Source organism: Octopus bimaculoides, chromosome 1 (genome assembly GCF_046866305.1).
Source record: "Octopus bimaculoides isolate indiv1 chromosome 1, ASM4686630v1, whole genome shotgun sequence".
Taxonomy (NCBI): Eukaryota; Metazoa; Mollusca; class Cephalopoda; order Octopoda; family Octopodidae; genus Octopus; species Octopus bimaculoides.
This window is the reverse complement of record NC_142928.1, coordinates 169,920,168-169,938,489: the sequence shown is the minus strand read 5'-3', so window position 1 is coordinate 169,938,489 and position 18,322 is coordinate 169,920,168. Positions and strand designations below refer to the sequence as shown.

The following is an 18,322-nucleotide window of genomic DNA, read 5'->3' as shown; positions in this document are numbered from 1 at the left end:
AAATAAATGTACTGGAAATATTTATAAAATAAAGTGAAAATATATACAAATATTGGTATTAACATTAAAAATAATCAATGTTATTCCAAGCAAGGGATTGATATCACTAGATGATTAATCTGCAGTTGAATGATATCCCTGGTTTCTTCATATCAATCATTTGGACATACATGCTCACTTGGCTGCATCCATTTACAACCTATATATATATCTATATATATTTACATACATACCTTCAAACTTTCCCATCACATAGAAATACAAACACAGACCACACACATTCACATACAGGCTTTGTAGTTTCCATCAACCAAACTGACTCACAAAGCATTGGCCAGTCTGAGGTTACCATACACATTTGCCCACAGTCATATGTACTTACACACATCTGATGGTGTATGTGTGTGTGTGTGTTAGGAAGGGCATCCAGCTGTAGAAACTCTGCCAAATTAGATTGGAGCCTGGTGTTGCCATCCAGTTTCACCAGTCCTCAGTCAAATCGTCCAACCCATGCTAGCATGGAAAGCGGACGTTAAACGATGATGATGATGATGATGATATATATATATAAATATATATATATATATACACACACACACACACAAAGATAAAACATTCATGTCTCATACATTACTCACACACCTATAAACACTTTATTTCTTCAACCTATTATATGAACATATACATATGTATACATGTATAGCTCTCTCACACGCACATTTTATATAATGATCATGTGAATTTAATAGACCACATAACTGTCATACAAGAAAAGACCTGTGATCATTAGATGTGCAAATTAAAACAACCTGTAATAAAGGGCTGTAGAGCCAGTTCCACTATATATCTTATCTTTTGTTTCAGTCATAAGACAACGGCCATGCTGGGGCACTGCCTTGAAGAAGTCTTAGTTGAATTAATTGACACCAGTACTTATTTTTTTAAGCCTGGTACTTACTCTATCGGTCTCTTTTGCTGAGCCGCTAAGTTATGAAGACACAAACACACCAACACCAGTTGTCAAGCAGTGGTGGGAGATAAGCACAAAGACACACACACTTAGATATATATAATGGGCTTCTTTTAGTTTTCCATCTATCAAATCCACTCACAAGGCTTTGGTCGGCCTGAGGCTGGAGTAGAAAAGAAAAAATATGGTGAACAAAGAGACAAAAATAAAAACAGATAGGAGATAATGAGAGAAAGAAAAAAACAGAAAGATAAATGATGTCAGACGTAGAGAGAAAGAAACAAAATGCACACAAGATGTGATAGAAGGCCATACTCTGATACCAAGATCAAGCAGCAAGAAATAACTGGAGTAGATGAAATGATTTTATAACTTTTATAGTAGGTGAAAAGCTTTTATAGCAGTCTACACCATTACAGAGGATGGACTCCCTTTTATGCAAGCATGGAGCAAATACTCAGATTTTGTGTTTAGGTATAGCCCAGGAATGAGAGAGTTCTTTCATATTAGTCTCTTTTTGCTCAACAGTCATCTTCTATATTGTAGTATATCTTGCATTGTTCCAATAATCTCAATGTAATACATACACACGCATTATTTATATGTATGTATGTATTAGGTTGCATATCTTAATCATTCCAGTGTTTAGTTTCTCGACCCTAGGCTGCATTCTTGACAGGTCACTATATTATTTTCAAAAATTTCCTAAACATACGTAACAGTAGTTATATGTGATATCTACCAAATATTATCAGAACAATATTTTACATACACAAAAATAATCAAAATGTTGCATTATGTCAGTTAAAAATTCATATACAAAGTTTTGTAAAGAATAGATGCCTATATTTGGAACATATGCAGTAATCTGTTAAACTGAATTCTTTCTCAGGAATATTCAAAACATTCTTAATTTTCATTGTTACTTAATTCTACAGTTACATACATATGAAGATATTCAAAATTTGAGATTTTATGTAACACAAAAGATACCTTGGTAATTATTATAGTATTGATAATTATTAGCTTATATGGAATACCTAAGTTTTTTTGATTAGACTGCATTCTGAACAATAGTTATTGTTTTTGTAATTTTCTTCTTTTCATTATTTATCTTTATGTTGGCTGTGTTGTGCTTTTACTGAATTTGTTTTTACAAAATTTCGCAAAAATCTGACTCCTGAATGATGTTTTGTAGAAACCTTAAGTTCTTGATTCAAGCATACACTGTATATTCAATTAAGCATTTATTTATTGCTTTGTATCCATTTTTTCCTTGCTAGCATGGGTGGGATACTTTTCCATATTGCTGAAAACTTTTGCGTATTTATTTCACTACATTTTTCTACTACCAACCTCACAACTGTTAAAAAATGAAAATCTGTCAACTGTTGAAAAATCAGGCAAACTAAAATAAAGATGGGCAATGCTTATAACTAAATATTGTATCAATTTGCCATACTTTAAAATAGTTTAATTCTGAAAATACAGGTAAGACCAGTAGTGGGAAAGATAAGTATCCAGCTGTGAAAACAACTGGTCTAAAAAGATTTTCTGAATGAAAATATTAAAAAAAAAAGTTTTTATTTTCCAGTGGATTTTATTTAAACCGAAATCGCTCAATACTTTTGAAATTACTACCAATGATTTTGCAAATAGTTTACATTTATCAATTTATAATATAAATATATGAGACTGTTACAAGTGATAGGATGTAATAAATTATAGAGGAGCATTAAAAACAATAGCACAAGAAAAGGAGACCAACAGCCAAAACACCCCAGAGCAGTATTTCTGAACCAGAGGGAAGGTGGGATACAAGTGATTACTGTGTGGTATACAAGTACTTACCATAGTTTGAAAAGAAAAAGAACAGTCAGATTATTTTTGCAGCATGTACCATGAAGACATTATAAAAAAAAAAAAGCAACAGAAGAGCAAAGAAAGAAAGATTGATTGGGGAAAGAGCAAAGAAGTAAATATGCGCAGATGAAAACAAGTGTAAAAATGGATAGACATTTAAGAGTCATTTTCAGAAGACTGTACCATTCTCATGCAAAAGACATCTTTACAAGCATCTGATGTTAGAGGCAAGTAATCTTTAAACATATATATATATATATATATATATAAAAACTGTAAATAAAAACTATTTTATTAACAGCAAATAAGATCAAAACGATATGGATTCCTTCTTTAAAACCCATACAAAATTCAATAAATGTTGCAAGAATTATTCCAAAAGAAAATTGATAAATATAAATTTAACATCCTATTCTCCACCACATACACAATATGTTGGCAATTACATGTCTTGATACTTCCAATATTACCACCAACATTATTTGTGTTTTGAAATATATGTTCTCAATATAACATTCTCTATGTAGATGGTATTATTCAGTTTTTAATGTTCTACCCACTCATTAAATTTCTTAACACAAATTTAACTATTGTTTTTCATGCAGATGGTGTCCCATTTATTTTGTAAACAACTATATTTACCTATACCGATAAATGTACAAGCTTATATATTACTTATTTAGCAATTCTTTCATCACTACTTTGGTGTGTACAGTGAAGGCTATGGTAGTTATAACAAGATCAAAATATATTTGGAATCATCTCCCGTATTTGCTGAATAAAATGAAAGGAATATCAGTCATCAACTAAATTGTTTTCTCCTCATTAGATAATTATTTCCAATTAGCTTTTTAATACTTCTTACATGAACTACATAAACATTGAGTTAGCTATTGAGTTACTATAACACTAATTCAATGGTACAACTTAACAACCTCATCAAAGTCTTTATTTGATCTAACCCTATACTAGACAGTTTACATCTCTTAGGAACATAGTCAATATCTTGTTTGTTCAATCATTTATGCTTTTTTTTCCATCTTAACTTGGGCTACATGAATATATATTTTTTGAGGCACTGTATTACAGCTGGATGTCCTTCTTGTCATTAACCCATACAGGTTTTTCATACAGTGCAAGTGGACAATTTTTTGACAAAGAAATGACAACAAACTTCACTGCTTGTAGCTCAGTTGATATTTAATGAGAATCACACAGTATGTAAAAATTCACACACACACACAATGAACTTCATACAATTTCAGTCTCTCAAATTTACTCACGAGACATTAGTCAGCCCAGCGCTACAGAAGATACTTGCATAAGGTGCTGCGCAGTGGGACCTAATCTGAAACCATATGGTTGAGAAGCAACTTCTTAACCACATAGCCATGCCTGTTCCTATAAGATATTAGTGAAAAAAATCAACTGCAGAGAATAATACAAAAATTCAATATCTTTTTTCCTTGTAATAAACTGTGATCATCATAACAGGGCAAGGAAAAGGGGGAAAAAGTCACACTTAAAAACTAACTGGAAGAAAATGTAATAAAATACATTTTTCTAATTTATTTGAAATGTTTAATGAATCAGTATCAATTATACAAGGGTGAGTCAAAAAGTAATGTCATTTTGTTTGGGACAGGTATAATTACCAACACAGGAACATGTATCATACATCAAAATGAAGCTGGTCCTCTGTGGATCACATCCCTACTTCTCAACATAGTCACCATTTCTCTCAATAGCAATGTTCTACCTTCGAATGAGAGCATGTATCCCTGCCCCGTAAAATTCTGTTGATTATTCTTTGAGCCACGCCTTCACCACAGTTTTCACTTCCTTGTCACTGGAATAATGTTTGTCTCTCAAACCCTCTTTCATGGGGCCAAAGAGATGATAGTCCAGTGATGAGGAAGTGAAAATTGTAGTGAAGAAGTGGCTCAAAGAACAGTCAACAGAATTTTATGGGGCAGGGATACATGCTCTCATTCGAAGGTGGAACATTGCTATTGAGAGAAACGGTGACTATGTTGAGAAGTAGGGATGTGATTCACAGAGGACCAGCTTCATTTTGATGTATGATACATGTTCCTGTGTTGGTAATTATACCTGTCCTTAACAAAATGGCATTACTTTTTGACTCACCCTCATAAACCTGAGACAAGTTAGTGTTAAATAATTTGTAATTCTTTAACTATTAATTTTATTTTTCAACTTTTGTTCCATGTCGTGTACTGTGTTTTAATTGGTTTACTTTCTTAACAGATTTTTCTACCCATCACAGAGATCGTGACATTGAAATCTTGAGTTGAAAAAGCTATAAAGTTCTCCCAAGTTCAAACTCAGCTCAGTGATACGTTTTTATATAGCAGTACGAAAAACTAAAAATTATTGGAGAATGAACTAGTAAGTGAAAAATAAGGTTAGAATAGAATAGCAAAACAAGTTTCAATTTATTTTAAATCAATATTAATAGCTTTTCTTTTTTTTTCTTCCTCTAGTAAGAAGACTTCAATAACATTTCCTACTAATAAACAGATAGAATTTGGCAAAAGCTGAAGGCAAAGCTTATTCTTAGCATGGACTGCTAGGACTGTTTTTTCTGTATTTTATTTTCAAAAGAAAATATAAACTAATTTGAAAGCAACAAAATTCAGATTTGCTGTAGTTGTTGTTCCTTAACCTTAAAGCAGTTTCAAAGAGGCCAACCTATGATCAAAAGCATATCAGTCATGACTATCCCATCTACTCCAGAACTTAATGTACCTTGGTCAATCTCTCATAATGTATCCTTATAAGTACACAGATATGAGTGGAGGGGTGATATGGAATTGGTTCAAGTCACAAATGGTGCTTGGTATTTCACCCCAGGGCTTTCCTGATACAGCAAATGTTTGATCAAAGGCATTTCAATCATGACCTTCCTGTCTTTTAAAACGTATCTAGGACATTGTTAAATGTATTCCATCTTTGTTTAAGATGACAGGGTGTAACTTGAGGGAGATTCAGTTACTACCAGATTGAGCAACCATATAGAGGCTCCTTTTGTTGCCCAAAATGGTATTATGTTGGACTACATAAATACCATACAGTATTTGAAATTTAATTATGTCTTCTAAGTTCTAAATGAACATCTTAAGAAGACCCACCCACCAAAACAGAATCGAGATCCTAAAACCAATGTGCCACATAAAAAGTATTGGTGTGGATGCTGGTGTCATGTAAAATGCACCCAGTAAGTGGTTGGCTTAATGAAGAGTATCCAACCATAGAAACCAAGCCAAAACAGACTATGGAACTTGGTATGGCTCCTGGCCTTGCCAGTTTCTGTCAAGCTGTCCAACACATGCCAGCATGGAAAATGGATGTTTGATGATGATGACGATGATCTTAAGGGTTCAACTTTGTTATATAACAAGATTTTCCAGCTGTGTCTACCTTGTCTTTTTTCTGACATACTGTGTCTCAGGCTTTGTAAGATGGTAGAACATAACATGAAGGAACTTTGGTTGCTATTTTCAGCAGGCCAAGTGACCACATAAAAGTCTGCTACCAGAAGTATACTAAGGTTTATGTATATTTTAATATAAGAGTTCTAAAACATCATAGAGTCTATTATATTTTTAACGGCTATATATTCAACTATATTTTACATTCTGTATTTTTTTCTAAAACTTTCCGTCAATGAATTTAATTAGAATCTAAGGAATTTAAAACGATATTGAAATTCCAGCAAGAGTAAAAACATTCCAAAATTGTCATTCAATTTCAATTTGTAGTTTTTTGTTAAAATGCAGGACAAAACAAAAGAATATATATCATCATCATCATCATCATCGTTTAACGTCCGCTTTCCATGCTAGCATGGGTTGGACGATTTGACTGAGGACTGGTGAAACCGGATGGCAACACCAGGCTCCAGTCTGATTTGGCAGAGTTTCTACAGCTGGATGCCCTTCCTAACGCCATATATATATATATATATATATATATATATATATATATGCTTAAAATGAATCCTACAATATAATAATAATAATAATAAAAGACATAAATGCAAGGAATACATGTAGAAAATATTATAAAATCAAAACATCATTAATAAGACTGAAATTACCCCTAAGTAATCAGTGGCTACTACTAACCTATTCATGTGGCGCTTGTACAATTCTGGTGTAATAATGGTCAGTGGCCTGACAATGGGGTCAAGATTTTGAAGTTGTTCTTGAGTCCATCCCATAAAATAGTTGTTGTTATGCCTTTTTACCCAGATTTTGGCTTTCTCCAAGTTACTCATGCTGATGGGCATTTCAGGAAAGAATGCCCGTAAACCAACATTTTTCTTTATTGGCTTCTTGTACATCTTCCCGGCGGGCAGATTGTTAGCCATCATTTAAAATTTCTAAAATAGAAGAAAAGAAAAAGAAATTTGAAACAAAATAAAATTTTTTTCTTTAAACATTCATTTCTACAATTTTGAAAGTAAAAAAAATTTTTTAATTCTGAAGAGTCTGAATAAAAAGTGGAACTTGGTCATTCAGAAAAATACAAGTTTTTAGTTGAAAAAAAAAAAGTGGGGGACAGATGTCTTTAAGATGGCTACAACCAGAAACACAAGTTATTATTTTTTATCAGTTTGAGTCACTGGACTGCACCCATGCTGGGGCACTACCTTGAAGGATTTTAGTCGAATAAATCAACCTCAGAGTACTAATGTTTTTCTTTTCTTTTCAAGATTGGTACTTACTCTATTGGTCTCTTTTGCCAAAGCACTGAGTTACAGGCACATAAACAGACCAAATCTGGTTGTCAAATGGTGGCAGGAGGGGTGACAAACACAGACACCCATATATATATATATATATATATATATATATATATATATATATATATATGTAGATACATGACAGTTTCCATCTACCAAATTCACTCAAGGTATTGGTTGCATTGGGGTTATAATAGAAGACACTTGCCAAAGATGATATGCAGTGGGACTGAACTTGAAACCAGATGGTTGAAAAGTGAGCTTCTTAACCACACAGCCATGCCTGCACCTAATGAAAGCTGGTAGTCTTTGGTTATCCAAAGACATAAACTAAACTTGAATCATCAATAATTCATTGGTGGGGTTAGTTTATCATAATGAAGATTTTTATTTCAATCTATTAATAAATAAAAGACATAGAGATGAGGGGGGTGTGCTGAAAAGCTCCTGACTTTGAGTAAAAGAAAAATATAAGAGGATCAGTTAATTATGATTTTATTCAAATATTCCCTGTTCAGATTCACACACTTATTGCAGCGGCCCTGGTTTTCCTCAGCCTTGTAAAAGAACTCGGAAGGCTTGGCTTCCAACCAGGAACTTTTCAGCACTCCCTCCATTCAGGTCTTTAATTGACAAGTCTTATTAGCTATACATATTCACTTTACAATAGATAAAAGATACAAACATTAAATAGAATCATAGGCATAGGCATAGTTGTGTGGTAAGAAGTTTGCTTCCCAACCATAAGGTTCCAGGATCAGTCCCATTGCATGGCACCTTGGGCAAGAGTCTTCTACTATAACTTCGGGCCGACCAGAGCCTTGTGAGTGAAAAGTGAAAGAAGTCCATCATGTGTGTGTTTACCAATATTTATATATGTGTGTCTTTGTATCTGTCTCACCACTGCCACCACTTGACAACCAGTATTGGTGTGTTCATGTTCCCATAACTTAGCAGTTCAGTAAAAGAGGCCGATAGAATAAATACTAGATTTAAAAAGGAAAAAAAAAGTACAGGGGCCAATTCATTAGACTAAAAGTAAATGAATTACAATGTAATATTCTGTTGCATAAACATCAATTTTTCTGTACTGGTATGAATTGGACAAGTAAGCAGTACATATCATCATTGACTAAAATGTCAGTGAAAAATGTTATCAGCATAGAGACAAGCTTCTATTCTCTGCTTTTTTATGGAATATTTAATAATTTTATAAATCTACCAATAACATGTTTCATAGAGAAATCAAGATAATCTGATATTGTCACTTGGTATTTATTTTCAAGTTACTCAAAACCGCATTGTTTTCTATGAATTATAAAATGGATCTCAGTCAGTGTCGATGATGAGTAGTCAATTGTTCAATATGCTTAACTACTTGTTTATTGACTTAGCACTTAAGTGCCTGAACATGTGTGCAGTTAATTCCTAGGCAGATTTAGTATGACATGGCTGTACCTTTGAATTAAAAGTACAATCCTTCTGATAAGCTACCACAAAGTTTCCAACAACCCAATTTCACTCACAAAGTCTTGAGCTGACCAGAGCCTATGATAAAAGACATTTACCCAAAATATCACACAGTGTGATTGAACCCAAAACCTCATGATTACACTGTGAACTTCCTAATCATTCAACCATTCTATCTATAAAATGTAACCCATTTGTAATTAATCTTTGAGATATACACCCTTCTGGATTTGTAGCTGGCTACCAAACTAGTAATCAGTGATAATGGTTTAGCTGAGTGTCTATATCTATTTGCCACAGCACTTTAGCAGGTTCAGTGACATTTTATCTAGCTTTTATCTAATTCAACTTGCTTATTATTGTTCTATCAAATTACATAGTTGATGTTTCGATTGAAAATGAGTATATACATAAACCTCATAGAGTACGAATGATCAATTATTGCCATCCACATCATTTTCTGAACACAAAATTATTGACATCACAAAATTTAACTTCAGAGTTAAAAAATAAAGTTAAACTGATTAAAATGGAATTTCATCATACTGAGAAACAGGGGTTATCTTAACAATAGTAGTAAAAACCAAATGGAAATATTTTTGCTGACTGTCTCAAGTGTGTGCTATCAATAAAATTAATTTCATAATCTAGTGAATAACCTTGATACAAAAGTACTTTAAACCTGATGGTAGAGCAATAGAGTAAAATATAAAGGATTTTCTGGCAAGCTTTATTGTTGTTCATCTCTCTGCCAGGCATAGTGAGTCTATGATTTACTATGTCTGGGAAAATAATAGGATGATAACCAGAAACTGTTTTGGCTATAGGCTTGACCTAGGGCCAAACAAAAGTTTACAAAAAAAAAAAAAAAAAAAAGAAAGAAAGAAATCCTCTGTAATTTACTCTGATGTGAAATAATGCATTGCCATCAGTTTTAAAAAATAATTCTTTTATCATCAAGGTTATTTATGTTATTTACCAGATTATGAAATTCAATTTGACTGATAACAACTTTTGAGACAGCAAAATATTTTTGTGTCTTTTCTATTGTTACAACAACCTGTTTCTCAATGTGACCAAATTCCATTTCAATCAGTTTAAAGTCAATCTGTTACACTTGTTAACCAAATGCTGCCATAACAGGCACAGCAGTGGCTGTGTGGTAAGTAGCTTCCTTACCAACCACATGGTTCTTGGTTCAGTCCCATTGCATGGCACCTTGGGCAAGTGTCTTCTACTATAACTTCGGGCCAACCAAAGCCTTGTGAGTAGATTTGGTAGATGGAAACTGAAAGAAGCCCATCGTATATAGTATTCAGAAGACCCAAGGAGGCAGATAACGCTATGTAAGGACTGTAATTAAACTCTTGGTTCAATAATGATACGAGTGGGGAGTTTAATGCATGTCTTATATGAGCATGTATATGTTAAATGAGACAACAAAGCCAAGACTGTGTGGAAGCATTTCTATCACTTCTACACACCACATTCCTTGGATAATGGAACTGCAATTATTACATCTTTATACATTTTTATTTTTATTTCTACATTCATTCTCCTATTTCCCTATATACTTACTTGTTTCCTTTACCAAATTAACTCCTCATATTGAACTCTAATATTTCCTTCTATTTAACCATCTCACATCGTTTCTTATGAAGGGATATCCCTAATATCCCAGAAACAGCTGCAAGACTAACTTTCTCTTTATAAATGTCCTGAAAATTCCACACAGCCTTGGCTTTGTTGTCTCATTTTATTTTATTTTATGTGTGTGTGTGTGTGTATGACTGTCTCCCAAACATCGCTTGACAACTGATGCTGGCGTGTTTACGTCCTCGTAACTTAGCGGCTCGGCAAAAGAGACCGACAGAATAAGTACTAGGCTTACAAAGAATAAGTCTTGTGGTCGGTTTGCTCGACTAAAGGTGGTGCTCCAGCATGGCAGCAGTCAAATGACTGAAACAAGTAAAAAAATAAAATAACAGACACCTCCAATCTTACCCACTTTCTTTCAAAACTGTGATTTCTTCCACAAATTCACCGATAGCTGATATAGGTACAAGGCTCCAACACAAGAGTAGTTTGTTTCGTTTGTCTCCACATACCACGAGTAGTGATACTGGATGACAGCAACAAATACCAAGAGTGAACAAGGGGATAGAGAATAATAATAATAATAATAATAATAATAACTGAATGCGTGTGAGTGAAATTCTGGGTTAGCAATAAAGCACTGAATTCACGGGAGAAAGATCCAAAAGTATTGGTTGCAATCTTCCAGACCAATCCAGCTCATGTAGATGAACTGGATTGATCAGGAAGATAGACATATTAATAACATTATACATACATATATTCACACACAAATTATTAAAATCATTTTATGTTGATGATTCTTACATACACCTGCGGAATTTGAAATCATCGTTTGCCTTCCCTCTCACCTTTCAAAATGTCTAAGATTGTGCTATTTGTCATGATTGTTTTAGACACTCCATACAGCCTCTAAAAGTTGGCACCTTTATCTCATGATGAAATCGAGTCTTAAACATAAATGGATAAGCTTTAGTGTTAACATATGTAATAATGCTTGGAACATTAGAGAGCTAACTAGAAATTCACATGCTGTTAGTTTGATATAATGACGTTTTGTTTTCCAACTTTAAAAAAAAAAAAAGATACATGTAGCGTAACAAAACGGGTGCCACATGATCTCCAAATCACACAGCTAACAACTGTAGTGTAACAAGTACACAAATTGAAGTATGGTATAACCAACATGCAGAATTATGGTTAGGGGTTCCCGTTCAAAGTTAGTAAAATGGTATCAGAATACTCACACCTCTAGTGTTATTAGGAAGGACATCAATATTACAATGTACCCTACCCCACTGACTACAATACAAATCAAACGCAAGAAACATTAATTTACGTCGTTTGATGACGAAAAAGGATGTCAAAAGGTAAGGAAAATCCTCTCAAAACTATTTCATAACACGCATAAACTCAACGTTAAAATTATTTACAGCAGGAATATCATTAAAGCAAATGCGTTTAACTGAAACTTAAACAACAAGTGTCTTTTTAATAAACAAACGTTAATTTCATGAAAGATCTTACTTTCAAAAGCTTCTTGGATCACTGACTTTAAGTTATAAACACAATGCCAAAATACTGCAAGATATGTAAACAGTTCCGTTTGAACGGATTTTCGGACATACTAATGGCATTCCTCAACTTTGTTAGTTTCGTATTCTTGCGTAACCAATTACGAGCAATTATTAATATGATGGAACATTGAAATGGAGACTAAAATCATATATATTATCAAAGCTTAGTTGATTGCTTCGATTTAATAAATAAATAAAAATAAATATTAAAATATATGCAATATAACAATTTTTAGATAAATGCGAAAATACATATTAATGAAAACACTCGTACGAAGAAATGGCTGCCGTTCTAATATAAAGATAACTCCAGGATCAGACCCGTCGATTCTTTAATTTGTTGCTACTTTTTCTCCTTAACAAATTCTGGGATAAAGAAGCTTAAAAAAAAAATTTGTAACGCAGTGACTATCAATAGCCACTACTATCCAGCTGCATATCGGGCTACAAGCACGTACTGGGAAAGGAATTCATTAGGAGTTTCGTAGTTCTCCATAGCGTCTTCACGAAAACTTAAGAAAATTAGTCCTGTTTCGGCTAGTGAGACCTTTGAAGGAAAATAAAAATTTTCTCCAAAGAATGGCTCTGTACGAAAAGTCAGAAGCCACGTCTTAAATGCACAAATTTTACGAATCTCATATTTTAACAACTGGTGCTTTTTCTCTTGTGTCGTTTCATCATCCGGTGGGGACGACATATGTGAAAAAAGTTTTTTTTTTCACACAGATTTATAGATTTTCTATGTACAACAAATTACCAATTGACTAGAATAAAAAGAAAAAAAATTCATTCTGCACAGGTGTCAAAATAACATTAATAAAGATCTCATTATTTAAATCAATCGTGCGTTATAAAACAGTAATGACGCCTCATTAAATAATACAGTATAGCAGTAACGAATGCTACACCACAACATGTACTTACGTGGGAGCTAACTATCATACTTAAATTATATTACAATTTAAATTATACTAATAGTAAAAAAAAAATTAACATTTAGAATGATTATTTAAAAACAAGGGAGACAATTCGAATTTATTAAAAACGTTGAAGGGTTCTTCGGCTATTACTGTGTAGACTCCTGTCGTGTTTGAGTTATATTTCTCAAAAATCAGTGACTCAACCAAAGTTTGGAAAGATCACAGGGTGTCCTATAGATTCAAGTGATGAAGCCACTGGTCGTCTCAGTGACTCTGTACAGCTGTGTAACAGAGATGATAATTACAGAACAACAGTGCTAAGTTGGCAGGTTCATGTCGTCGTGGTAGCAGCATGTTACAATGTTGCAGATCCCGTGGATGGTACACAAGGCTGGTGCTTACATCCCAGATAAGCTGGCAATTCTCCCAACCTGCTAAAGACTGTGTGCAAGTAACACACTGACTATATATCGTGCTGATTATTCAACAGTTTCAAGTAAACTGCCATACTTGGCACAATCTTAGACAAGTGTCAATGTGGAAGATCACATCAGCTGTGGGCTAAATATACAAAACAGTGGGTGGACAACCAATTTAAACATCACCAACTGAGAAATGCATAAAACTAATCAGTGACAAAAGCTTATCAAAGAAGGTAATCCATAGCTACTTGACCTAATGATAGAAAAAGGATGAGTGAAAAATATTCTGATTAGGCAAACTAATATAGTGGTGAGGAAAATTTTCCTAGAGATACTCTCTATATGAAGAATATATGCTGAAATAAAGCAAATATAGGTTTTTCATACAAAAGTCAATGGCTAGAAATCTTGCCATGTCATTAAATGCATAAAAATATTTTAAAATTATTTTTGTCCCCCATTCAAACTTTCTTCTGGTTGTACAGCACACATGCCGAATGAACTGATCTCATCATATACTTATATGTAATTACTTGATATGCTAGAAATATCAACCAAATATCTCTCAAATCAGACCATATTGTCTTTATTTTTTTATTAAAAAAAAACAGGTAACAGAAAGTTGTCATTCAAACTAAAAAAAAAAAAGAAACTACATCTCTCTTCAATAATACATGTATTATCTGCAATAAAAGCAAGTACATTTTGAATTAGGAAACAGACAATAATTAAGAGTATGCTGCTTAACTACATGTGTGTATGTACCTGCCAGTCCAATAAATTACTATTTACAAAATAGTCAATGATGTGTGTTATGGCTGTTTCACCCTGGTGGTGTAGATGAATGATTAAATGCTTCACAGAGGTGGCTATCCCTTCCTTTTAAGGATATGTAAGACTACATCAGCTAAGATATCATTTCCTTAAAGATGGCTATATGTGATTTGACAGGGATTTAGCTGTTATTTATAGCAGCTTAAATGACCATGAAGAGGTTCCATCTATTTCCATGATGCACAGTCAACCTGCTAGAAACAGCAGCCAAGACTCTCAAATGACAACCTAATTTAAGAAAAAAGCACACATTGAACAATTTAATCTTAGATATCTAAAAAAGATGGAGTAGTATTGATTAGAATATCCAGGTCTGCTCAATCAGAGCTCATGCTATGTTTAAGAGATAACTGAAAGTTAATAGCTATGTTTTCCAGACACAAAAAAATCCCACTCTTTTGCATTCGTGTGTCAGTGCAGCTGTTCTTGAGGAGAAATTCAGTCTTCAAGAGGAAATTCTAAAAAAAAAACATCTCTTCATCATCCATCATCAAAATTGAGAGAAACTGTTTTGTTCTTTGAGTTTTCCTCTCCAGAGACCCAAACTCATTTAACAAACCACCAATGATTGGCAACTTTCCCATATCAGCTTCAAGATATTTTACTGGCATTTCAGGACCTCTGGAGAGTGCTGGCACACAAAGCAGGATACACCATTGGAATATGGAATGATCAAATTCTTTGCAGAGGTGATCATCCTTTCATTTTAGATGTATGTATGACATGATACAATATGCCCTTTCCTTAAAGACAGTTGGATGTTTATTTGACAGGGATGTGGCTGTTATTTACAGAAGGTCAAATGACCATGAGACAACAGCCAAAGCTCTCTCAGATAACAACCTAACTTTAAAAAAAAAAGACACATTGGACAATGTAATCCTAGATATATATAAAAATCTGAGTGAGCTGTCATTACTCCAAAAACCTTCAAATTTGGTTCTTCCATGCTGAACTCTGTTGGTGGGTGCAAAGTATTTTTCTGGTTTTAGATCATTCAGATTGTCATGGAGGAGTCAGTGGTCTATATCAGTTGATCAAAGGTAGTCACGGTACCTGTCCCCTAATAATTGTTTTGCAAAATGAAAGGATTTGGCAACAAACACAGTTCACCTTCTGGCTCTCATGAGATTTATCTTTTGGATGTTGTGCTGGTCAACTAAAGCTTGCTTTCCCTCTTCAGTGGAAGTCTTGCATTGCTTTTTCAGGGTCCAAAGCTTTTGTTGAATTTTAGTGGCTCAGCAATCTATGGTGTAAGGAGTTGGTTTAGCATCACCCTTCTCAAACTGGCAAAAATCTCACAGAGGCATAGCTGACAATGATGTATGGAGTCGACTATGAAACTCCTTTGATTGAAACTTCAATGATACTGACATTTTTACTAACCTGCAGCCATTCATTCCTTTAGCAGGATGGGAGCCACTTAATTTACTACTAGGTCAAAATGCATCTGGTGTTCTTGCTAAGTGTTGTTGAGATGATTTTTGTCTCCTAATATATACTGTATTTTTAAACACAGCAGGTCCATAAGAGATGTTACCTCTGAGCAAATACTGCAATAACTTACCTTTCACTGAGGCATTTACATTCATCATCATTTAATGTCTGTTTTCATACTGGCATGGATTAGATGGTTTCACTAGAGCTGGTAAGGTCAGGGATTGCACCATACTCCATTGTTAGTTCTGGCATACTTTCGACAGCTGGATGGCCTTCGCCAATCACTCCATAGTGTACTGTACACTTTTAACATAGTACTAGCACATGTGTTTTCTATGTGGCACCAGCACCAGTATCAATTCTACAGTGGCGGACGGGTCTTCTTGAATATAACAGTATGCTAGATACCCGAGTCCTTAGTCATCACCTTCGTAAGGCTCAGTGTCTTGAGATCAACCTTCAACACTTTGTCCCATGTCTTTCTGGGTCTCCCTCTTCCACAGATTCCAGCACTTTTGTATACAACTGTCTACATCCATACACATCACATGACCAAACCAGCGCAGTCTTCTCTTGCACAATGCATCTAATTCCTCTTATGCCCAAATTTTCTGTATGATACAATTTGCTACTGTTGAACTAGTCTGCCAAGGCTAGGAGACTGTGATGTTTGGAAGGACTGAGCTCTGTAGGGTTCCCCCTGGCCAGGTTACACCTGTGTCACACCAGGCTCAAGGCTTGTGCACTGTATCGCATTCTCCTGATCCATGTATTTCATTCTGGCCCAATGTAAGTATTATAAGATATCGTTTCTTGTCAGGTACTGGATGGAATATGAACTTGGAACATCTTAAACGACAGAATTTAATTACAACATGATACACACTCTCTCTCACAGTTACCTGTCAGCAAGTTTGATTAGTAGATTTAATAATCTTAAATAAATAAGCTGATGTCAAAGTAGTAATTTAAAACCTTTCACAAATAAGATAAGACATACTTTTAATAATACAGATGAAACAGTGTAGGCTCCAGAAAAAACCAGAACTAATTTGAATAAGCTGGCATATGTATGTGTACGTGTGTGTGTATGACATGAGATAATTATGATTACCCATCCTGCTCTAACCAGTTTTCTAGCAATCAAATTTAGGTTCTTAACTATTGTTTCATACACATGTGTGGATATACATACACTGTGAGAAGGAGGGAGTATTGTATGACATGTGATAGTCTGCTTACTTGTTGACTGAATGTAAATTGCTTTGCTCACTACAGTGAGATAAACTTAATTATAAATTGAGCCCTAGCTAGGGTAAATACTTCCTCAATTCTAGAGCCAGTAGGAAAAGGTCCAGTGAGCTAGAGTAGTGTTTCTGAGGGGTGGGTATGTGAGGATTAGAAAGGAACAGATAAGGTCCCATGTTTAACCCTTTTGTTACCATATTTCTGTTAAATACCCTACGATTCTTTAAATTAATTTTGAATGTGGTTTTAATTTAAACCAGGAAGTTTGTATCATAGAACCAAGGGCAGCCTCAAGAGGGTTGGTATCAAAAGGGTTAATAAAATCAAAGCACCATGTCAAAGAAAGAAGTCTTAATCAGATGCAAACTGTATTGTTTTCTTGTTAACAAAGAGGAAAAAGCAAAATAATTTCACAATACCATATTTTGTGATATGTGAAACTTCGTCAGTTTTGAAGTTTCCGCTTAAAGTAAACTTTATTGTGTATGTTGTGAGGCACAGACAGGGCAGAGTGGTTAAGAAGTTGGATTCCCAGCCACATGGTTCCAAGCTCATTCCCACTTTATGACATCTTGTACACTTTTTCTACCATAGCTTTGGTCCGACCAAAGCCTTCTAAGAGAATTAGGTAGAAAGAAACTGAAAGAAGCGCAGTGTGTGAGAGAGAGAAAGAGAGAGAGAGAAAGAGAGAGATCATGTTTTGACATCATATGATAATTATAAATGAGCATAACCATTGCGCAAGCAGAGTCATTCATTTTCATTCTTTTGTATAAACATGTTCAGCCATGGGAAAATATTACCTTCATGGAAACAGGTCAGGGCTGGCAACAGGAAAGGCATCCAGCTGTAGAAAATCTGCTTCATCAGATTCTTTCTCGCCCCATGCAAGCCATGGAAAACTAAACATTGAAACAATGATGATGATGATAATGCAAACGTAAACATATACAATGAATTATATTTTAAGCTGAAACTTTACAAATTATGATGAAGTTTCATATTCCATTGATTCTTGAGAGATAAAAGAAATTAATCAAATGATCTCATATTGTTATATACAACAAATAAAAGCCCTTGAATATACATGTTAAAAGAATGGAAACTAAAATTTTGATTTGGTTAAACTAAGTCATACAAGGTTGTTTTACATTCATCTGTTAAGTATTTTGAAATATTTCAATAGAAAAAAATTCCCCCTTTATAGTGACAAA

At 34.1% G+C, this 18,322-nt stretch overlaps 1 protein-coding gene across 12 annotated transcripts in view; it reads right to left on the bottom strand.

The window, feature by feature from the left end:
* LOC106883223 (uncharacterized) overlaps positions 1 to 18,322 on the bottom strand; it is a 52,013-nt gene that overhangs the window by 19,934 nt on the left and 13,757 nt on the right. For 6 of the 12 annotated variants that reach the window (XM_014934169.3, XM_089362647.1, XM_089362636.1 and 3 more), the window contains exon 2: positions 6,982 to 7,238. In XM_014934169.3, the coding sequence (XP_014789655.1) occupies positions 6,982 to 7,229 (248 nt within the window). In that variant the 5' untranslated portion in view covers positions 7,230 to 7,238. Of the gene's footprint in view, positions 1 to 6,981; positions 7,239 to 12,194; positions 13,219 to 18,322 lie in introns of those variants that run through there. The other 6 variants (XM_089362616.1, XM_089362621.1, XM_089362627.1 and 3 more) reach the window with 6 other exon arrangements.